We start from the raw sequence: 22,966 nt of genomic DNA, 5'->3' as shown, positions 1-22,966 counted from the left end.
AATTACGTCATGCTATTTTGAAATTGAATAGTATGTTTCATTTTGCATCTTCTGAATATTGGTTGTGGGTTTCAATTCAATTTTAATATCATGTTTATTCCATACTCTTTTTTTAAAGATAATTTGTCGTTATGTATCAGATTTGTGCCCAATAATTTGGGCAGTGTTGTAACCCCTTAAAGAGACTTCACACACAATGTCCTATCCGGACTGCAATCAGTCAACCCATAGACCGAACTCAAGTGCCACTCGTAGCATTGAATTGATGAGTACTTTAGGCGTGCATAGGCCCACTGTTCGCCAAGCGCCCTGGCGGCGCTACAACGCAAACACCAGTGGCCAGATAGCGATGGGGTCTGGGTGGGGGAGAGATCGTACCGATAGTACCCTCGAGAACACGGTCGTATGTTGACGGCTCAAGTGTCTTGGTTTTTGTCCTCTTTTTAAAAAAGTCTAGTTTTGGGTCATCGAGTTTTTCTAGTTGATTGTTGATAAAGAGTTGTTTTATAAGCACTGCATTGCAGTTTGGTTTGTCATTATAGAAAATAGAATATCAATATTGTTGTTACTGACGTTCCTCCTACTGCGGACGACTAGGCCTTCTCTCTAGCCTTATATGCAGTGGACATTATTGATAATTGCTCAAAATAATTGTCAGCACAAAACCTTACTTAGTAACGAGTAATGGGAGAGGTTGATAGTATAAAACATTGTGAGAAACGGCTCCCTCTGGAGTGACGTAGTTTTCGAGAAAAAAAAGTAATTTTCCAGTAATTTGACTTCGAGACCTCATTATTCAAAATTTGAGGTCTATATATCAAGCATCTGAAAGCACACAACTTCGTGTGACAAGGGTGACTGTCTTTTTTTAAACTTTTATCTCGCAACTTCGATGACCAATTGAGCTCAAATTTTCACAGGTTTGTTATTTCATGCGATTGTTGAGATACACCAACTGTGAAGACCAGTCTTTGACAATTACCAATAGTGTCCAAAGTCTTTAACGGCAGCTGAGTTGGTCTGCGCGGTTATGGATTCTTGTCCCCTTATTTTGTGTCCGGATAGTACATAAATAAGTTGCAGTGGATCGGGCGAGTTGGTCTATAAAAAGTGTTTGTAACCGTTTGTGATAAAATACATACGGTTAGAAATAATGTTTTAAAATTAGAATATAATGATATCCACAAAATATGCGTATACATTCATAAACGGGCAAATGCTTTTCATAGACCAACTTGCCATATCCCAGGCAACGTGTCCCTTTAATTATTTGGCGCCCATGTATCTCGTAACGAAAGTCTTCTATCATGAATTTAGATTTAGAATGTCACCATTTAACTGTTATTTATCTTAGGCATAGTGAATACGATCTAAATCATACTATTTACAGAAAGGTTTGGCGTGGAGGTGTCCCGCTTGCCTTCTACCTCTAGGACCCCGGTTCGAATCCCATCAGGAGCAATAATATGTGGATTGGGTTTTCAGTCACTACCCGACTGCGTGGGTTTCCCTGGCATGATTATTTGGGGTTTTCCTCCCACCTCTAAAACTGAAATATCTTCATTGTCTTCTCACCTTGTCCAATTGCTGAACAGGTTTTGACAAGAATTACCAAAGATGAAGATGAAAAACTATGATTCAGCAAAATGACTGTATATTTGTTGTCAAGAAAGAACTGCAGTAAGATTGCTTGTGTGGTAGACAGGCAAGATAACGAATCATAGAAGAAGGCACTTCTAAGGAGCCTCCATGTCACTTACTAAGCCTTATGTCAGCTTATTTCCGTGTACATGCCAAGCTGTCAGAGGTCAGTGATCTGGACATCATTCCAGAACTCACAATTTTTTTCTTCAAAACTGGCTTAGCCTATTTTCTCTCCTCGTTTGCATGGAAAGTTTCACAAAATTAAAAATTGCCGTCTTATACACTGTACATTGACAATTACCAGATGATAGTCTGTGCCCTTCATCATATGGTCCTACTCGTGTGTTTCCTGTATCGGAGTTCACCTTCAAGGTCAGGGTACCCCTCCTTGACCCTCTCCAGTGAGCAAGCTAAATAAACCACAGCCAAAAATAAAATCATAAGTAAATGAATTAAATAAAACTCAAAACATAAAATTCAGATGTGTACAATGACCTGTGAAATTCCACGAACTATCAAATTAGTGTAATTTAACATGATCGGGGTCGATTTCACAAAGAGTTAGAATAAGTCCTAACTTAGGACTGTGTCCTAGGAAATGTAAAAAAAAAACTTAGGACTAGTCCTAAGTTAGAATGAGTAACTCGTCCTAACTTGAGATACACTAATACATTAACTCTTTGTGAAATCCACAGGACCATTGCAGTGGAAGTTATCAATACCCCAGTCTGGAAAACCAAAGTTTATGACCATAACCGCATTTCCTGACAAAAATATTATTGTGTAAAGATGTTGACTTGTAGAGCTGTCAAGTTCTCTTTGACATGTTCATGGTTTATCTTTACGTCAAAGTGACAGTATTGCTAATTTCTTATCTCAGTTTTTGATGCTGCAAAACACTGAGTAGGATACACCACGGGGAGATCGGACATGGTAATTAAAAAAAAAAAAAAAAAAAACGTTTGACCCGTTATTTATACAATACATGCGTCCCATCTTGCCCCCAATATAGGGGGAGGGGGTGGGCGCTTAACTTAATTGTATAAAGTAAAGTTTTAGTATCTAAAAACTGCCGTCTTGACTTCAAGACTAACATTGTGTCTATTATTAGTTTCTATAAATGACTACTTTATTGTAAACGTTCAATGTGTATAATGCAAAACAAATTATTTCCACTGTAGAGGGCGCAATGACAGATGCATGATCGGTTGAATAATAATAGACCTTTTCGCAAATACTGGGGCGCGCGCGTAAAGCTTGTAATTAGGTGCATTGTGGTCTAGCTGGTATCCAAATTTGATCCATATCTATCCCACAATGCACCTCATTCAACAGTCTGCGCTTGCGCAATGGTATTTGCGAAAAGGTCTATGCCTGTTGAAGTAGGTGCATATTCATGTTTTAATAATTATCGGGGATAATAAAAATAATTAGTCTCAACATTAAAGTTACAATATTATTTCAACAGAGGGCGGTATTTATGTAACCAAAAAAGCAACCTGATACCCAGGCCGTAGTAACTTTGGTTGGATTACAATTCGCTTACCGAGTCTGGGTTCAATTCGTATTAGTTAGCGCTAAAGTCACGCTTGCGGAAATAACATTGTACAAAAGTTGGTCAATTCCGTTTTTGTTGTTCTCGATCTACGCCTATTCAGCTTGGAAATGTAAGTCGTACACTTGTCTACCCTTTTTTTAAGATAAACTAGTTCATCTGTTCGTCAATATTTCGAGTTTTTTGTTTCAAAAAAGACGAGTTCGGGATGATCGAGGGGAGGAGGGTGGGTTGTTTATAAAAAACTGACCGGCTGTGGTTCTGTCCGTCCTCCCCGTATGTTGTTGCTCAACTCAACATAATATCACACGCAACTTCCTCATCCGTATCCCAAATTGGCATCCTCAAAAAATTAATATCCTCAAAAACGTTCCTGATTTCTTTTTGAAGGATTCCCTTTTTGAATTGATTATTAAAACAAAAATCCCCAATTAAAATACCTACGACCGTGGCAATTTGAATTATGATGTTCAGGGGAAAATTGCATCAGATCAGAGATGAGGGGGCTAAATATGAGGGGGCGCGGCTGGGGGAGGGCTGCCCTGTCAATTTCGGGCCCAAACAGAGTGTTTTATATTGGCTTGATTATTGCACATTAAAAGTTGAACCTTTCTTTCGTCCGTCTATTTTAAAACTCACTGCACAGTGCTTTTGCTCTTGCCTAAAAAAATGATGAGATGATGATTTATTTAAAACCCAATCAATCAACGTCATCAAATCAGTAATTAAATTATATTCATATCATTGTCTACGTGTTGTACCATCATCTTTCACTCTGCAATTTATTTCCTTAATTGATACAACCATCTGATACTATGAGGATTATTAACACTAACAGTATATGTATAGCAACCAATCGTGAGTTCTGTTTATTCAAGCATAGAGCAAGGACAGTCAAGTGTTATAAATATAAGTACTCGACCATGAAAGTAAATTGCTTGCATGGAATGACTGCGCATATGGTTCAAAACTTGGTTGTAGTTTCAGTCTGGTCATTTGGGTCTGCCATATTTAGTCTCGTTATTTTATGAATGGGTCTGACTCTCTCTGGAAACTGTTTTGTGTTTAAAATGTTTTCTGTCAAATTTGCTTTTTTTCCAGCTGTATTATTACTAGAGACTTATTCTATTCTTGCCTTCTTACACTGTTATGGGAATATTTAGGTGTAATGTTTTTTTTCTTCTAGTTCCCTATCCCTATTCACCACCATCCTGTTATTTTTGCTTGTGCTGTTGGATGTGTAATAATATTCTTTTATAATGTTCTGCAGTCGATTTCACAAAACACTAGGATTAATCCAATCTTGAGCAAAACACTAGAATTAATCCAATCTCGACTCGTCCTAACTTAGGGTTAATCTTAAGGTCTGCATGCTACAGTGCAGGGTTGGGACTCGTCCTAAGTCCTAAGATTAATCTTAAGTTAGGAAGAGTTTGGTGAAATCGACGGCTGGCAACATTTTCTTTTATCCAACATACATTTTTGATCACCTCATTCTAGCATCAGCTACTATCAAGTACTCCCTGAAACGTGCGGTTGATGTGCAATCATGTCAGAGAACGGTTCCCATCAGCACAACTCAAACAGCAACCATCAAAGCAATGACGTCAGCTTCAAGTTTACTCCGCAGAAGCTGGATGCACCGCAGAGACGCGAGTCCGGTGATAATCATAAGATGATATCGATTGTTTTCTTGAGTCTTCTTGTTGATCTTCTTGCATTTACTATGATTCTACCGTTGCTTCCGTCACTTCTAGATTACTACGCACAACATGATAAGGTAACAATATCTTCTCTACTTTTAAGGCAGTGGACACTATTGGTAATTACTCAAAATATAAGCAATGGGGATGGTGGATAGTATAAAACATTGTGAGAAACAGCTCCCTCTGAAGTAACAGAGTTAATGAGAAAATGGTAACTTTCACTTGATTACTAAGAGACTTCAGGCCTGAAGCCTTTTTAGGCATCTGAAAGCTCACTAATTTGTGCAACAAGGGTGTTTTTTCTTTTATTTTTTCCCTTTCAACTTTGATGACCAATCAAGTCCAAATTTTCACAGATTTAGTATTTTGTGCAAGTACATGTACAAGGGATACACCAAGTGATATTTCTGGTCTTTGACAATTACCGAAGGTGTTTAGTGCATATAATAAACAAAAGGTTCAAATCTTTCTCCAGTAAATTGTTCTTTGTTCATCCTTAAATTGAATTCTTAGAGAGTCAGGAAAAGGTTTCTTGTCTTTTAAGAGGGGTGACACGGGACGGGTCTGTTGTGTGCATGGAATTGCCAACCATGCCAGAAACACTTGGGCGAACCCCTTCTCCTAATGTTAAGCGTGCTGGGTTCTTTTATGTGCTTAACACAACACAGGACCAACAGCTTTACGTCCCATCTGAAGGATAAAGCTATATAATGGTTTAGCTCATGCACACAAGTGTCAAGACTGGGACTCGAACCCACACTCTGCTTAAATTAGAAACACCAGTGTGCTTGAATTTTTCCAGTCATGAGTTAACTGGCATGACGCTATAGACGATGTGCCCTGTGACATCACATGTTTACAAAAGAGCCACGTAGCCTGGACTTCCTGCAGGCATGGTTTGTACACAGCCTAATGGAAGAAAACGTAAAACCTTATATTTTATGGAGATTGCACTGTCTAATTCTTAACAACTTTTGATATGATGAAAGGGGGCACATCTCAAAACTTTGTCCAGCTTTTACTTTCATAATTCTTGGATTTATGTGGAAATGTCAACAGTCCCATAGGACCAGTGTAGTATCTTGCCTGCCAGAATACTCAAAGAATGTACAAGGTCACACTTATTGTAAACAAAGTTCACATGGTCTATAATCACTGGCCTTAGATCTACAGTCCAAATAAATATTGAGCCTTAGATATACATGCTGTAACTCCTTTTCTTAAACCTGTTAATCTTTGTACTTTAAAAGTTGTCATTTCCATATTCTACACTAGGGTGGATTGCTGCCACAGTTACAGTCAAAGATTGATGGATTTCGTAACTTGCTTGGTATCCCAGACACGGAGAAATACAACTCTGTTTTATTTGGTGGTAAGTAATCAAGTTCAAGTAATCAAACAGAAATAATAGATGGATTTCAGAAAGGAAAGGTGATTTAAAACTAACTTTGAATAATAATAAAAGTGGCTTAATATAAAACGCTCATATCCGTCACTCAGTGATGCTCAAGGCGCTTCAACATTCAGTATTTTCCTGCAAGGTGTTGTGGAGCTGCGTTTTTTTATGAGACTGACCCCCCTTAAATAGCACCATGTAATTGTTGACAAGGTGCTGTGGCACAATGCAACTAATCAAACCAGGAACAAATAGCTTTATGTCCCATTGGAAAGACACAGCAATAATGGTTAAATGTCTTAAAGTGTCACAACCGAGACTCAAACCAACACTCTGCTGAACACATCGACCCACATATGACTACGGAGCTCAATAAGAAATCAGAGTGTTTAATTTTTCAAGAGGGAGGAAAACTGGAGGGCTCTAGAAATACCTTCATGGTATAAAAGAGAACCAACAGATAGCCCTAGCTGAGAATCAAACCTGGGGTAAACTTCGCAAAGCAATAAAATCCTTCGTAAGACAAATTGTTAGTAACGCCATATTGATTTACATTGTGACATCACACTTTACTAAGCAACAACGATTGATTTGAAGTAACGATCATTCTTGGCTCTTCGTGAAATCGGCCCCGGGGCCACAGTGGAAAGAGGCATGTGATATACACAATAGCCACCCTGAAGAGAACCAATAGACAAAACTCTACTCACTTTTGGCCTTAGCTGGGAATCAAACCAGCAACACAGTGGCGAGAGGCAAGCACTTATGCACTAACCACCCATGCCACCCCATTCTGAAACAACTACACTGGCTCCCTATCTCTCAACGAATCATCTTCAAGCTGATGCTCATTGTCCACAAAGCTCTTAATGGCAAGGCTCTCCACTATATTGCTGAACTTCTTCAAGTTTACACTCAATCAAGAAATCTTCGATCAAGTTCCATGCTTCTTTTCATTGAACCAAAGTCTCGACACTCATGGGGTGGCAGGTCTTTTTCTTCAGCTGCGCCACGCATCTGGAACTCTCTACCACTTAATCTTAGATCTTGTCTTTGTATCATCATTATTATTAGAAACAATGACCTTGACTATGAATTATGAATAATGATAATATTGTTTTGATTTGTTTGATTTAGGTGTGATTGGATCGTTGTTTTCATTCTTACAATACATTGCAAGTCCAGTTATTGGAGCAGCGTCAGATGTATACGGACGGAGACCTCTCATGCTACTTACAATGGTATGATGATATCAATATCACAATCGATATGTTCCACCTATTACTCAGTATTAAATAATAAAAATAATAATAATAATAAGGCCTGTAATGCGCACGCATCGGGTGTTCAAATAAACCAACGCTACATTTAACAATATCAGTTCATTAAAGGCAAAGTGTACGTTTGGTTTTTGGAATTGTTTGATATCGGGAATCATCTATTGGTCATTTGAAGAGTACTTTCATTTCCGTTTCCATTTTTTCCTAGAAGTCCTTGTGCTAAACAAACATCCCAGGTTGTATCGTGATCCCTGGCCACACGGCAGCTAACTGTGATATGGTTTCTGACTGGCACCTCCGAACAAAGATATTGACTAATAGGGAGACCGCCAACCACTGGATAGCTCAGTTAATCCGGAGGTCATTGGTTCAAATCTCACTCTGGTCAATCTTTCTTTCTTCAAACTCAAACTAAAACACACATCATGTGGAGCGTTGAATCTTATATCCCATTTTATCTTCCAGTACGCGCTAATCCACCAATCAGAAGCTCGAACTACTAGGGGGATAAAAACATATATGCTATGACCTCCGTTTTATATCCTACTTCCTCTGTTTTTATTACACAGTGCGTATTGTGAAATTCCATTAAGTCACGCTCGGTATTTGGACAGTGCAAAAACTACATTTTAAATTTGGCGCGTGTGAAATAACGCTCTGAAATTTGAAATTTTGCGCGTTGCAAGTGAGACTGGATGATAAGTTTGTTATCACACACGCGCTCGTGAAATATAGCGCGTCTGCGTCCCATATGGGATGCTATATTTGAAGCACTAGATTTTTTTGTATTCCACTCGCGCTTGTGTGATAACTTATAGTATGACAGTAATAGGTATTGGCCATGTGTGTGTTTATGAAGTCAAACAGCAGTTTGTTTTTGTACTCTTATTCTCTTTGGTTTCCATACATTTTCAAACAGTCTTTTCTTATTGTTGATGTTTCAGACAGGTATAGCACTCTCGTACTGCGTTTGGGCCGTCTCGCATAACTTCACGTTATTCGTCATTGCGCGCATCATCGGTGGAATAAGCAAAGGTAACGTCAGTCTCAGTACAACAATCGTTACTGATGTATCCACGGCAACAACAAGAGGCAAGGGAATGGTGAGTGTGTACAACTCAAACTCATGCTTAATGTCCTCAAATAGAACCAAGTTGATAAACTGAACATTTATAACAGAAGTGATGTTTGAAGCTTTGCATGGTGTGAATAAGAATAAACTGTAAATAAGTGTAAGCTTGGGGGTACAACCATGTATTGGATCTCTTGAGCGGGTTACATTCTGAACCTAACATTCGCTCTTAACAGTGGGCCGCTGGCCAAATGCCAGATAAAACACATGAGGCAAGTCAATACTCTCTCCAAGTGGTCCCTCTGGATAGTTCAGTGTTTCGTTTAAAATATGGACAAAGGTATCTGATGATAGTGGAGATGAACAAAGGGTTAAGAGATCTTGGAGATATACTGGGGTTAATTTATAAAAACAACTTTATACACAAGAAGAAGAATTTTGAATCAAGATACATTGGTGAATTGGAAGCCAAAGAAGACAGTGAACGATAGATTAGACAAATATTTTAATATTGGTATAAACAACAACCAAATTGCAGGGGGAAAATCTGAAGCATAGTTCTTTTAAGGTTTCCCTGTGACAAACAAAGACCTCTTGACAGTTAGACAAACTGACAGATGAGACCAACCAGATACATTAATTGTAACATTGTATCAGGTAAAATTAATATGCTTACAACTACATTCAACAGTTGTCACTAATTGGCTTTGTAATACAGGTTTAAGAAGTACGTTGAAAGTTTTCTTGAGAAACTTCGAAGCGTGAGGGATTGCTTTATGCCGGTCTTCCATTTGGTGGTTGTTATGGCCTCTAGTTTGTTAGTACAGTGTTTGTCTTTTATATTTAAAGCCATTAAACTACCTCACTTCAGAGGGAGCCGTTTATCACAATGTTTTATACTATCAACAGCTCCCCATTACTCGTTACCAAGTGAGGTTTTATGCTAATAACTATTTTGAGTAATTACCAATAGTGTCCACTGCCTTTAAAGCCATTATACACTTTTGGTACAGAAAAGAAAAAAAGTTCACAGATTTACAAACAACTTACAGGGTTTACAGAAGGTAATGGTGAAAGACATCTCTTGAAATATTATTCCATGAAATACTTTACTTTTTGAGAAAACATTAAAACAATATCAATTCTCGTTAGCGAGAATTACGAATTTATTTTAAACACATGTCATGACACGGCGAAACGTGCGGAAGCAAGAGTGGGTGTTCCCGTTATTTTCTCTCGACTCCGATGACCGATTGAGCCTAAATTTTCACAGGTTTGTTATTTTGTATATAAGTTGTGATACACGAAGTGTGGGACTTGGACAATACTGTTTACCGAAAGTGTATAATGGCTTTAAAAACAGTGGACACTATTGGTAATTGTCAAAGACATTAGACCAGTCTTCTCACTTGCTTTCATATGCTTGATTTCGATACCTCAAATTCTAATTCTGAGGTCTTGAAATCAAATTCGTGGAAAATTACTTCTTTCCCGAAAACAACTTTACTTCAGAGGGAGCCATTTCTCACAATGTTTTATACTATCAACAGCTCCCAATTACACATAACCAAGTGATGTTTTATGCTAATAATTATTTTGAGTAATTACCAAAAGTGTCCACTGCCAATAAAGTTCTCGAGAAACTTCCAAGCGTGAGGGATTGCTTTATGCCGGTCTTCCATTTGGTGGTTGTTATGTGCTCTAGTTTGTTAGTACAGTGTTTGCCTTTTATATTTTGTAGCACCTGTATCTATCTTCCATAGGCGCTGATTGGTATTGCCTTCTCTATTGGCTTTATCATGGGACCCATGATCGGAGCCTACTTTGCAATGTCCTCCGGTGGTAAGGGAGAAGCTCTATACTTCAAACCGGCCTTGTTTGCAATCACTCTGGCTGTTGCTGATATCATCTTTATCTTCTTCTTCTTCAAAGAGACATTGCCAAGACATAGAAGAGTGAGTTTAAGGCATTATCGTACCGAACACTGCTTAGCAAGTCCTGTTCTTAGTCAATCTCTACATATAAACATCTGACACGCCCCGCTACACAGGGTACTCACAAGCAATTGGCAACACACACAATAGCCCTGAGCCCATAACCAACCACAAGTCTCCTTTCAGGTGAACCAATCAGAGCATTGACTGACTCTACACTGAAACCTCCGAACCCCTTCAGTCTCCTGGCAATGACAAGAGCAAGCTAGTCGAAATGTTGAGACCAGTTAAGAACTCAATCTGCGATAGTGAAGTTAAATAACAAACAACTTGTTCATTTAGCATAAAGCGGACTTATCTACTTTTTATTATTTTGTTTTACTTTTTTTAAATTTTTTTTATGCAAGTTGCCTTACACACAAGGCCTGAAGGCCACTTCAAGGTGTGGGCTACAATTATTTTTTCCAGAGGCCGTTGCCACCTACTCCTAGGGCTGAAATTGAGTTACCCCTTTCACAGTCCATACGAATTTAGGCTTTCGTATCATCAATTCAAAGCCTGGCCGGTAGAGCAGAAAGCACTACCTCCCCAATTTCCGGTGCTCTTAACCGCTCGGCCATGACACTGCCAGCTATTAAGGTTACTACCTATGAAGTAACAGATTCCCTAATGACAGTAGGAAGATTGTTCCAAATCATTGGCCCAGCTACACTGAAAGTTATTTGACCTAGAACTTTGTTTGCTCAGGAGCATTCAAGCGAGTGATGTCCGAAGTAATCGTTGATGAATGTAATGTGACAATAAAGTGAAAATATAACGAGCAAAATCAACTATGTCCGGTGAAATTTGGATTGAGATCATGAAAAAAAAAAAAACTTTATTGAGTATTCTGTGAATGACCTACTCAGTTTACCCTTCCTTAAAGGAACATTACAGAACAGTTTTAACGAAACAGTTGCTAGCAGTGTAAGTACTATAGGTTTTCTCGGTCAAATTCAGCAAATGAGCAGTCAAATTCATTTTCATGCGTTCGAATTCAAGCTGTTTTGCCTCTCCAGTTGTGACTGCGTTTCAAATTCAGAATTCGGCCATTCAATTTCGTCGAGTCAAATTCCTGTAGCACTCTGTTTAATTTAGCGTATCCTCCTCTTTTTTTTGTAATACACACGCCTCAAGAAGCGTCTGCGAATTTGAATGCTGCTTTGATAACTTGTTAAATTGAATGATTACTTTGTTAAATCGAATGACGCAACATTACATTTGACTAATCATAAAATGAAATCGGATAACCCTTTTCAATAGCATTCAATTTCGCGCAAAATAGAATAGCTTGGTGGTTAAATTGGCTGCTCATTTCCCGAAATTGACCAAGAAAACCCATATCATCATCATAAGATCATGTCATCTTGAAGTGTTTTCTTTCCTCATCTTTCCTTTTTGACTCTCTTTCAGGCATTATCATTTGGCAGTAGCTTCAAGGATGCTCAAGATCTGATCAACCCCATATCATTATTCCTCTTCTCAGCTGTCAAGAATATTAAACCATCAGGTCAGTTTAAATTCAGTATCTACGACAATGGTTTAACTTAGTGGTTGTAAATTAGTGTTCACCTTGCATTCAGACAACTTTGAGGTAAACTAATATAATGATAATAATAAGGAGAATTTATATAGCACTAATCGAAGAATAGAGAGTTTCACAGGAGACGAGAACATAAAACAAAACCCTCCCCAAAAACAAAAATAGGATTGGGTTAAGGAGTTGTCTTAATACAGGCATCGAGATTGCTTCTCTCAGACAGGCGGGAAGCTCATTCCACAGACGCAGGGCAGCCGTGATGAATGAGCTATCCCCAGCCTTCCTTCTAGATCAGCAGGAAGCTCATTCCATAGACGAGGGGCAGCCATGGTGAATGAGCTATCCACAGCCTTCCTTCTCGATCAGCAGGAAGCTCATTCCATAGACGAGGGGCAGCCATGGTGAATGAGCTATCCCCAGCCTTCCTTCTAGATCAGCAGGAAGCTCATTCCATAGACGAGGGGCAGCCATGGTGAATGAGCTATCCCCAGCCTTCCTTCTAGTTTTAGGAACAGAAAGGCAAGTCTGATGAGCGGAGTCAGTGCCTGTAGGCATTAGCAGGATTAGAGCTGTGGGAATGTACAAGTTCAACCAGATATAAAGGAGATTGGGTGTGAAGCATTTTGTAGACATGAGTGACAATTCAGAAGGATACCTGTTTTCTAACTGGGAGCCAATGCAGCTCTGCAAGCAGGCCCACAGAAGGCTGGTCACAGTCACACGCAAAAACTAGTCGAGCGGCCTTGCTTTGCAGACCTGGGGTCGATTTCACAAAGAGTTAGGACTAGTCCTAATTTAGGACTAGTCCTAGGAGATATAAAAATTGCATGGATAGTCCTAAGTTAGGACGAGTAACTGGTCCTAAATCGAGATAAGACTAGTCCTAACTCTTTGTGAAATCCACCCCAGGTTTTGATAGATCATACAGTATTGTGATCTGAACACTGACATTATGTTCATTAGCAAAAACACCAAATAAGATAGGATGTTAACGAAAGCTTTTATATTAATTTTGGTTTATACCCACACACCGTTGTGTGTTTATTAACACTGTAAGTACTTTCCCGAGTCCTGTGAAAGAAATATCACATTCATATTACTTGGGTGGGATTCGAACCCACGACCCTTGCAACCCGAGAGCAGTGTCTTACCAACTAGACTACTGAGGTTGCCCGATAGCTCGAGGCAAGATCGTTATTCCTACCATTTTTCTATTTCAGATCAGAGGATGCTTCGTCTTCTTGGAGTTTGTTACTTCTTTTATCTCTTCTTATTCTCCGGGCTAGAGTTTACTCTCACATTCCTCGTTCACAGACGCTTCCAATATACAAGGTACTCCTTATTCCCCTTTAAAGACTGTTTGTATCTGTACAACTCGTAGAGTGTCGTGGCCGAGTGGTTAAGAGCATTGAATTTAAGTTCTGATGCTAAGTCACCCTGGAATGTGGTTTTGAATCCCAGTTATGACACTTGTGTCCTTGAGCAAGATACTTTTCTATAATTTTTTTTCTTTTGACCAAGGGGTATAAATGGGTACCTGCGAGGGTAGATGTTGATATTGTGAATGTTAAAGCCTTCGGAGCAGCTCGGGGCTGTATACTCCCTGTATAGGGAGCTGAGAAAGAATAAAGGGATGTTATTGGCCCAATGACCAGGGGACGTATGTAAAGCGCATTGATACGGTTTATTGTGAAATGCGCTATATAAGAATTTGTTATTATTATGATTATTATTATAACGGTGACATTGCTAATCTTAGAGACACTTGGCTTTGTTTTTGAACTGTAGATTCTATGTTAACGTGGAGAAATTTTAAGTCGGTCTGGTTTCTATGACCCTCTGCTTTGTGTGGAGGTAGGTGAAATTTTGCAGCCGCTATGAGCATTTTGGAACAAGCCAAGAGCACAAATTTCAGGGCCGGGATTGGAACCCACACTCTCATGACTCAGCAATCAGAACTTGAGTTGTTTATTTGGATTAACTAATACTCCCAATGTTTGATTTGAACTGTTTTTTTTTTTTCTCGCCTCTCATTTACAGCATGCAACAGGGTAAAATGTTTGTGTTCATCGGCGCAATCATGGCTCTTGTACAGGGTAAGAGTTCAAAGGTCATAGAGTGTGTAGACTTTTACTCAAGCTCAATATCTATGGTAATACTAAGAGGGAAAAGTCAAGTCTGTCCTGAGCCAATATGGCTCATCAGTCCAGGGTTTATGTCCAGTTTCCTTGGCATTAAACCACTCAGAATATTTCTGGAAAAAATGCCAGTCCAATGGAGATTACTCCCCAGCTCTCGTCGGTACCCATTTTTAAGGCTGTAAACCATAGAAATAGAACCCGTAGAATGCTGAGCCCGGCCGCCCTCTGTGTGGTTTGTGGACGCGGTGTATCGATACCGCGCAATACGCGTGCATGGCAAAATGATCATCGCTTGACACGCGTGTATGGCAAAATGGCAAGATGTCAGCGCACATAGACTGTTTCTTGTACTTTCATTGGTCAATGTTTATGATGTCACTGTATGGCTTAGTACTTTGCCATACACATGTAAAAAAAAAAATGGCGTATCACGCGTCCATAAAAGTGGTCTAAAAAAGAAACTGCGTGCACAATGACGCTCTCAGCGTTCTCCGGGTTCTATTTCTATGCTGTTAACACAAACACTAAGCTCAGAAAAGTGTTGCTTAACAGAAGCAGGTTGCCAGCCAACATTCCATTAAGTTACATTGGTGTGACTTGGCCCCTACTCAATTTTTGCTTAGCAAAGAAATTGGTCAAGCAGTTTTTTCTGCTAACAGCTTTTGAAATTGGGCCCTGGTCAGGATTGGAATCTACATTCTGTAAAGTCTGTTCAAGTATTGGAGTGTAAATGTTTTGGTTATGATATTTATGTCATAGATCTTCTTCAAAGGAAATATTCATAATCAAAACAATGCTGGAAAACTTGTCTTGAACTTAATTTTTAGGTTACATTTTAAATCCATTTTTTGTCAATTAAAGGAACGTTACAGAATTGTTTTTTGCTAACAAAACAGTTGCTGGCAGTGTAAGCACGTTATGTTATCCACCATATACATAAACTGACAAACCTGTAGAAGTTTGAGATCGATCGGCCATCTGGGTCACGAGAGAATTTTGCATTGCATCGGTGCCAAAATAAAATTAATAAAACGCTCACTGAGCGATAAACTCCAAACGTGAAGTTAGATAATTTATTTCTCATCAAATATAACATTTCAGACAGAAATATTTCAAGGGATGTTTTCAATTATCATCATGTTTAGACCGTGTAGGTTTCATGTAAATCTGTGATCTTCACGATTTTTGTTTCTTACCAATTCTGTAACGCTCCTTTAAATGGGTTTTGATGAGTGATATAGGATTTATTCAATTTAATTTTATGCTTTTCTTATACTACTAGGTGGATACCTGCGAAGAATACGCCCAGGAAAAGAGAAAAGAGTTGCACTCATGGTCAGTCTAATTATAGGAATTAAAAATTTATTGAATTTTTTTTATGAAAATAGCACATTAAAGGCACTGGACACTATTTGTAATTACACTAAATCATTGTTAGCACAAAAACCTTATTTGGTTATGAGCAACGGAGAGCTGTTGAAAGTTAAAAACATTGTGAGAAAGGGCTCCCACTGAAGTATCGTAATCTTTTTAGAAAGAGGTAACTTCTCATTCAAATAATACAAAACCTCAGGCCTGCAGGAGGGAAGCCTCTCTACACATTCCCCCACTTCACTATATCCTGAGCTGTCTGTTGCCTAGCCTGAACATCTGGGCCCAATTTCATAGAGCTATTTGCTAAGCATGAAATTTTTGCCCTAATAAAAACAGGTTTTCCAACCAAATTTTCATGTAGTTTTCAGGATAAGCCAACAACAGCTGAATACCAGTAACAGGCAATATCCATCAAATGGAAATTTTGTTGGTTATCCTTTTTTCATCAAGGAAGAAATTTTATGCTAAGCAAATTTTAGTGCTTAGCAGCTCTATGAAATTGGGCCCTGGGGTCACACGTCGTGGCTCGTGAATAACGCCAGAGACCTGCCTCCAAAACCGCCGTGTAGATTCACCCTTGACCTTAGTCATTTCACATAGAGATATGCAGACAAAGTCTATTGCGGATGTGACAGCAGTGTACAGTTTGGGCAGCTAGCTCATGTCACTGTGCACATTTATCAAATGATATCATTGTATCCAATGGAATCACTGGATCTAGCGGCAGGGACCTGTCTTTGTCCTTGAAGATAAAGACAAGGTCCCAGTCTATCTGTTGCTAAGCAATGCCCCTATATGTACCTCATATAACCACTCTGTGCACATGTGTTATATTTATGATTGAAACTGTTGTCCTTTGTTTGATGTTTTTAGGGCATGGTGGTGCTTATGCCGTCTTTTCTCATCATTGGTTATGCAACATCTGTTGTGCCCTTCTACACTGGCCTCGCCCTCTTTTCATTCGGTAGGTTATTCATAAGCTTTCTTATTAATGGGAGACTTTTGAGCATTGGGGGCCGCAGACAAAACAGTCTTTTTTGCGGCTCTGCGTGCACATGCTCAGTATGATGCACATAGGTATGAGCACGCGCAGCGCTGGCAAGAACTGTGAAAAAGAACTGTCAAAAATTCTCCCTTTATTAAGTATTTGATGTTGAACAAAGTAGAATTGACTAGAGCGGGACTTGAACCAACAATCTCCGGGTTAACATGCCGGTGCTATACCAACTGAGCTATCTAATTTTGTCGGTCTCCCTATTTTGTCAGTATCTTTTGTCAGGGTTTGCCTATTAGAAGCCATGCAACCGTTAACTGTCTTGTAGCCAGGGATCATACCCAAAATCTGGTTGTTAGGAAGACTGTAACAAAACATTAACAGTGATGCCATAATCTTTGGTCAGAAGCCATTTTATTGATTACAACTTTCTGTTAAAGGCAGTGGACACTATTGGTAATTGTCAAAGACTAGCCTTCACAGTTGGTGTATCTCAACATATGCATAAAATAACAAACCGGTGAAAACTTGAGCTCAATCGGTCATCACACTTGCGAGATAATAATGAAAGAAAAAAACACCATTGTCACACGAAGTTGTGTGCGTTTAGATGGTTGATTTCGAGACCTCAAGTTCTAAACCTGAGGTCTCGAAATCAAATTCGTGGAAAAGTACTTCTTTCTCGAAAACTATGGCACTTCAGAGGGAGCCGTTTCTCACAATGTTTTATACCATCAACCTCTCCCCATTACTCGTCACCAAGGAAGGTTTTATGCAAATAAACATTTTGAGTAAGTACCAATAGTGTCTACTGCCTTTAACCTGACGAAAAGTACTTTGTGGTCCGGAAGAAGGGCGTAGAGGCCCCACCCTTCTTAATTGACCTTAACCTTGTGCTGCCCTCGGAATGGGATTTTGTTGAACCATATGAACTTATTATTGTTTTATTTGATCCTACATGAAACTGTTCAGAGATTTCCCATGTTGATTTTGACTAGAATTAATTGATGACCTTGATCATGTATTATTCTCATTTGCATAATTTAACAGCTGCTGGTACCGTTGTGTCCTGTTTGACAACTATAGTTTCTGTCTATGGTAAGTGATATAGGGGTATTTCACAAATATCAACACTTTCACAGGTGTACAAAATGTATGCTGTAAGTGAGGTGGGAGGGTATATCTGCCGTATGCTTTGGTTTTCTGAAAAATTGTAAAAACTATAAAAACATATATAGGATTTGAGGCATTGCATCGTGAGGTATCAATGTATATTTGGTTTGGGGTAATCTACTTGCCAGGTAGAGTTTGTTTTTAGAAAACTGTCTCCTGACGATGACTAGAGCAAGCTAGTCAAAACATTGAGACCATTTTAAGAACTTTTGCGGTAGTACAGTTTCGATCCTATAAGCTAAAGCAGTAGTCACAGCCTATTTTCTATACCATCCGCCCAGGTAATAGTTAAAAAGCAGGACAGTTATTTTCAGAACTGAGAAGTCTCTAGAACACCCGAAAAATCTACTCCGCGACAGTAGAATAAGGCAAGACAGTTCTTTAAGAATAAACTCTACCTGGCAAGTAGATACACACATGGTGTTACCGCAAACCAAATATATAAAAACATAGCTTCATTGCATAGTTAGACAAGATGCTTTCTTTTACCTCTTGAAAGTCAGAAAAGCCAACAATTTCAAGTGGAACGAGTTGTGTGCTGCCACCATTGCCGAGCGTTGGCAGCTTTACGCGAACATACTTCTTAGGTGTTGGCGAGTGGTTTTTAAAATGCATACAGTGTTATTTCTTTGTCACAAACATAATTACATTGTATTTTCGGTGGATAATAATGCAGATTTGAAATAACAAAGTTAATTAGTTGATGTAATGATGTCAAAAAGAGGACTTTTACAGCAAAAACAAAGCCATCTTCATTTCAGGGCACTGCCATATTGACATCGCGTAATGCGAACCAATCGTTCCAAAGACAAACAACGTTTGCGCTAACAGTTGTGATTCATTTGTGCGATTGGAACGCACCCCTGGTTTATGATCACAGTTGTCTCATGAATGTTACCTATCTGTTCATTAATGTTATTTTGTTCAATGTTTTTTCTATTTCTAGGTTCAGCTGATCAAAAAGGAACCATTATGGGTATTTTTAGATCCTTGGGAGCGTTGGCTCGAGCATTGGGACCGATCTTCGCATCTATGTGTGAGTTTTATTTCAAAATTACTGTTAATTGTTTAAGAAATGGTGAGAAGAAGGTTCACTTGAAAAGCTGTTAAGAGAAATCAAAAAGTGACTGAAAATATTTACAGAGAAATCAGAAATATTTAATAATAATACTAGGTCCTTATATTATAAGTTATCACACAAGCGCGTGTGATGACGTATTTATCTGCAAGGAAACTTGGCGCATGACATCGAACACACAAGACGCATGTAGTGATATCAGCCGTGCAATTATTATAGGTTTTTATCACAACTCCATTCTGCAAATGTGATTGGAGGATTGGCGCGTACTTGAAGATAAAGCCCTCAGTATTTTGTCCTGCAAGATATGTGGTGCTATGTATTGAGGTATGGGCCATATTCTTTCAAAGCCTGATGTAATGTTGTACAAGGGTGCGGGGCCCAAATTCATAAAGTCTGTAAGCACAACAACTTGCTTAGCATGAAATTTCTTCCTTGATAAAAACAAGATAACCAACCAAGTTTCAATTTGTTGCATATTGCTTGGTGCTGGCCCTCAGCTGTTGTTTGCTTATCCTGAAAATCATGTGGAAATTTGGTTGGTCATCCTGTTTTTATTAGGGAAGAAATTTCATGCTAAGCAAATTTTTGTGCTTACAGGCTTTATGAAATTGGGCCCTGTTGTGCATCATGCTGCTGATCAAACCAGGAACACCACCTGGGCGAACCCTTTCTCTCAGATTGTCACTGAAAAGACAAACCAGGAAATCAGAAAGTGACTGAATAGATAAATAAAGTGAAACCAGAAATTTACTAAAAAATACATATGAAAGGAAACCAGAATTTGACTGAAATGGTGTACCGGTAGTAATTAAAGACACTGGACACTATTGGTAATTGTCAAAGACCAGTCTTTTCACTTGGTGTATCTCAACATATGCATAAAATAACAAAACTATGAAAGGTTGAGCTCAATCGGTCATCGCAGTTGCGAGATAATAATGGAAGAAAAAAACACCCTTGTCACACAAAGTTGTGTGCTTTCAGATGCTTGATTTCGAGACCGCAAATTCTTAATCTGAGGTCTCAAAATCAATACCGTGGAAAATTACTTCTTTCTTGAAAAATACGTCACTTCAGAGGGAACCGTTTCTCACAATGTTTTATACTGTCAACCTCTCCCTATTACTCGTTACCAAGTCAGGTTTTATGCTAATAATTATTTTGAGTAATTACCAATAGTTTCCACTGCCTTTAAAGACATGTGTTTATAAAAAATGTGTAATATTTAGACTAAATAAGTTGTTTGATCCTTTGTATTTGTGTTCAGGGTTCTGGAGTATGGGGCCAGCCATCTGCTACTTACTGGGCGGAGTTATGCTAATATTCCCCCTCATTGGATTGAGTATGGTGGTGCCACAAAAGGTGATGGAATCATAAAGCAATACATATGCATGATATGTAAATTTATGAACACTAAAGATTGCCCGTTCCAATTGGGCAGGGCCCAGTTTCATGGCTCTTCTTATCGCACGCAAAGAATCGGCTTACTGAAGCAGGGAAATTCGTGCTTACGTCGAGCGTATTTTACGGGTTAGCAGGGACTTTATACATTCTTCATGTTACTAGGTATTCTTCGCTCACACAAAAGTGCAGAAATTTGACGCTTGCTCAGTTAGCAGTGATCGTAAGTGCAGAACTCAGCGGTAAGCAGAGCCACGAAATTGGACCGAGATAATTTTATGTATTGCTTGTATGGGATAAACTTTTGAAGGATATTACAATTTTATGCCTTATTTGGTCACAAATTTATTTTTGGTGGTGGTCAACATAGATAAATATTTTTAAGGTTAGTATAAAAAATAACCCCTTTTTTAAGGCACTTGACATGTTTGGTAATTGTCAATAACCAGTACTCGCACTTTGTGTATCCCAACTTATGCATAAAATGACTTCTGTGAAAATCGGTGAAGATTTGGGTGGAAAAAAACCTTTTGCACAATTTTGTTTGATTTCAGTTGCCTGAGAAAAGTTTCAGGCCTGAAGTCTTTCTAAGTGAGAAAAAGAATATTCTAAAAAGTTACTTTAGAGGGAGTCCTTTCTCGCAATGTTTTATACTACAAACAGTTCTCAATTGCTTGTTACAAGTAAGTTTTTATGCCAATCGATATTTTGAGTAATAACCAAACATGTCCAGTGCCTTTTACAAAAGGAATGGTTACCTTGGCTTTGTAAAAGAAAACTTGTAGCTATATATTTTGCACCAAACTATTATGATTCCATTTTGACATAGCAATTATTTTGTTCTAAGTGTAAAATAAGGCAGCTATTAAAGTCCATTAGCCTGGGAAATGTTCATTTTATGTATTGTAAAAAGGTTAACATGCCTGTATGCTTGGGCACTAAGGCATTTTCTCCTTATGAGGAAATCTTAAATTTCTACCATAGCATTTCAAGGGCACAACGGCAATGACCAGGAGCGTCAATCTTCTCTGTTGCCTCCGGGAAGTTTCAGGTCGGAGTTAAAGACACTGGACACTATTGTTAATAGTCAAAGACCAGTCTCCTCACTTGTTGTATAATATCTAGTAAATATATGCATAAAATAACAAACCTGTGAAATATTGGACTCAATTGGTCATCACACTTGCGAGATAATAATGAAAGAAAAAACACCGTTGTCACACGAAGTTGTGTGCTTTCAGGTGCTTGATTTCGAGACCTCAAAATCTAATTCTGAGGTCTTGAAATAAAATTTGTGGAAAATTACTTCTTTCTCGAAAAATACATTACTTCAGAGGGAGCCGTTTCTCACAATATTTTATACCATCAACCTCTCCCCATTACTCGCTACCAAGGAAGGTTTTATGCTAATAATTATTTTGAGTAATTACCAATAGTGTCCACTGCCTGTAAACAAATCAGAAATACTAAGTCTATAAAAGTCTAGTAGAGGCTACACCATGTGTACATGTTTAACGGGTAGGTCAGGCAACGTACTTGATAAAAAGTTGCATCTTTTTTGAAGGGTCAAATATTATGTCTGTTTGAGGTTATGTTCATGAGATTCTATTTAAACCATACATAGGTACTTTTGAGGATTACAAGGTAGTGTATCCACTTTTTAAGCTATTTATTGACAAGTTAGCTGAGAATTATTTAACCCTAGCAGTGACTGATCTCGTAACACGTCTCAGATTGGAATTATCTTCTGCAGTTTTTCGATGATATGTAAAAAAAGTTATCACCTTTTGAAATTTGTTTTTGCAGTTTTATTGTATACGTCTGCATTTATACAGGATTAAAGGCCAGGGGTCGATTTCACAAAGAGTTAGGACTCGTCTTATCTCGAGTTAGGACGAGTAACTCGTCCTAACTTAGGATTAATCTTAAGGTCTGCATGCTACAGTGCAGGGTTGGGACTCGTCCCAAGTCCTAAGATTAGTCTTAAGTTAGGAAGAGTTTTGTGAAATCGACGGCTGGTCACACAGGCCTCGATAACAAAAACGAAAACAAAAATGAAAATGCACGCCCTCGATTGGTTGAATGATCATGGGCATATTCTGCGTGGAGCATCCCAACCAATCGAGGGCGTGTATTTTCATCGTTTTCGTTCTCGCTACCGGGGCGTGTGTTACTGGGCCTTTAAACAATTGAACTGTTCCGAAAAACTAAAGGTATACTTTGCCTTGGATAGACATGGACACTGCTAGGGTGTAGTACTGTACTCTTATGTAGCTTTTGCATTTGTAGAAAACGACTCTCTTCCATTTGTTGTTCTTTTTGAGCCGTGTTTAGGGATTTTGTTAAAGTATCTTTCAGATATCATGTAACTCAAAAGATTGATAGTGTTCATTATCAAGTTAAAGTGCACTTTAAATTGTAAGTTTGACAATTCTAAAAGCTGTAAGTATTTTTATAAAATGGATAACTTGACCCGTGAATGGTCACTTTGTGAAAACAAGCAGTCCTACTGAATTATGTGAACACAATCATTACATTAAAAGTGGTTGAAATAAACAGGTGTTTTATTCTACAGTGATTATTCTCTTTATTATACACAAACATCAATTGTAAAGTGTTGTTATTGTATAGTCGAG

The 22,966-nt window shown here is 38.5% G+C and overlaps 1 protein-coding gene across 1 annotated transcript; it reads left to right on the top strand.

Moving 5' to 3' along the window:
* The first annotated feature begins 3,226 nt into the window (after positions 1 to 3,226).
* On the top strand, positions 3,227 to 21,466 carry LOC117295098 (major facilitator superfamily domain-containing protein 10-like). Its single transcript, XM_033777666.1, has 14 exons — positions 3,227 to 3,311; positions 4,700 to 4,979; positions 6,181 to 6,277; positions 7,439 to 7,542; positions 8,526 to 8,684; positions 10,417 to 10,608; positions 12,040 to 12,136; positions 13,387 to 13,498; positions 14,207 to 14,262; positions 15,590 to 15,642; positions 16,555 to 16,645; positions 17,726 to 17,773; positions 18,795 to 18,884; positions 20,197 to 21,466. Exons 2-14 carry the CDS (start codon positions 4,749 to 4,751, stop codon positions 20,304 to 20,306), a joined length of 1,440 nt encoding a protein of 479 aa, XP_033633557.1. The 5' UTR covers positions 3,227 to 3,311; positions 4,700 to 4,748; the 3' UTR covers positions 20,307 to 21,466.
* The last annotated feature ends 1,500 nt before the right edge of the window (positions 21,467 to 22,966 follow it).

This window comes from Asterias rubens, chromosome 9 (assembly GCF_902459465.1).
Source record: "Asterias rubens chromosome 9, eAstRub1.3, whole genome shotgun sequence".
Taxonomy (NCBI): Eukaryota; Metazoa; Echinodermata; class Asteroidea; order Forcipulatida; family Asteriidae; genus Asterias; species Asterias rubens.
This window is presented reverse-complemented; position numbering and strand designations above follow the sequence as displayed.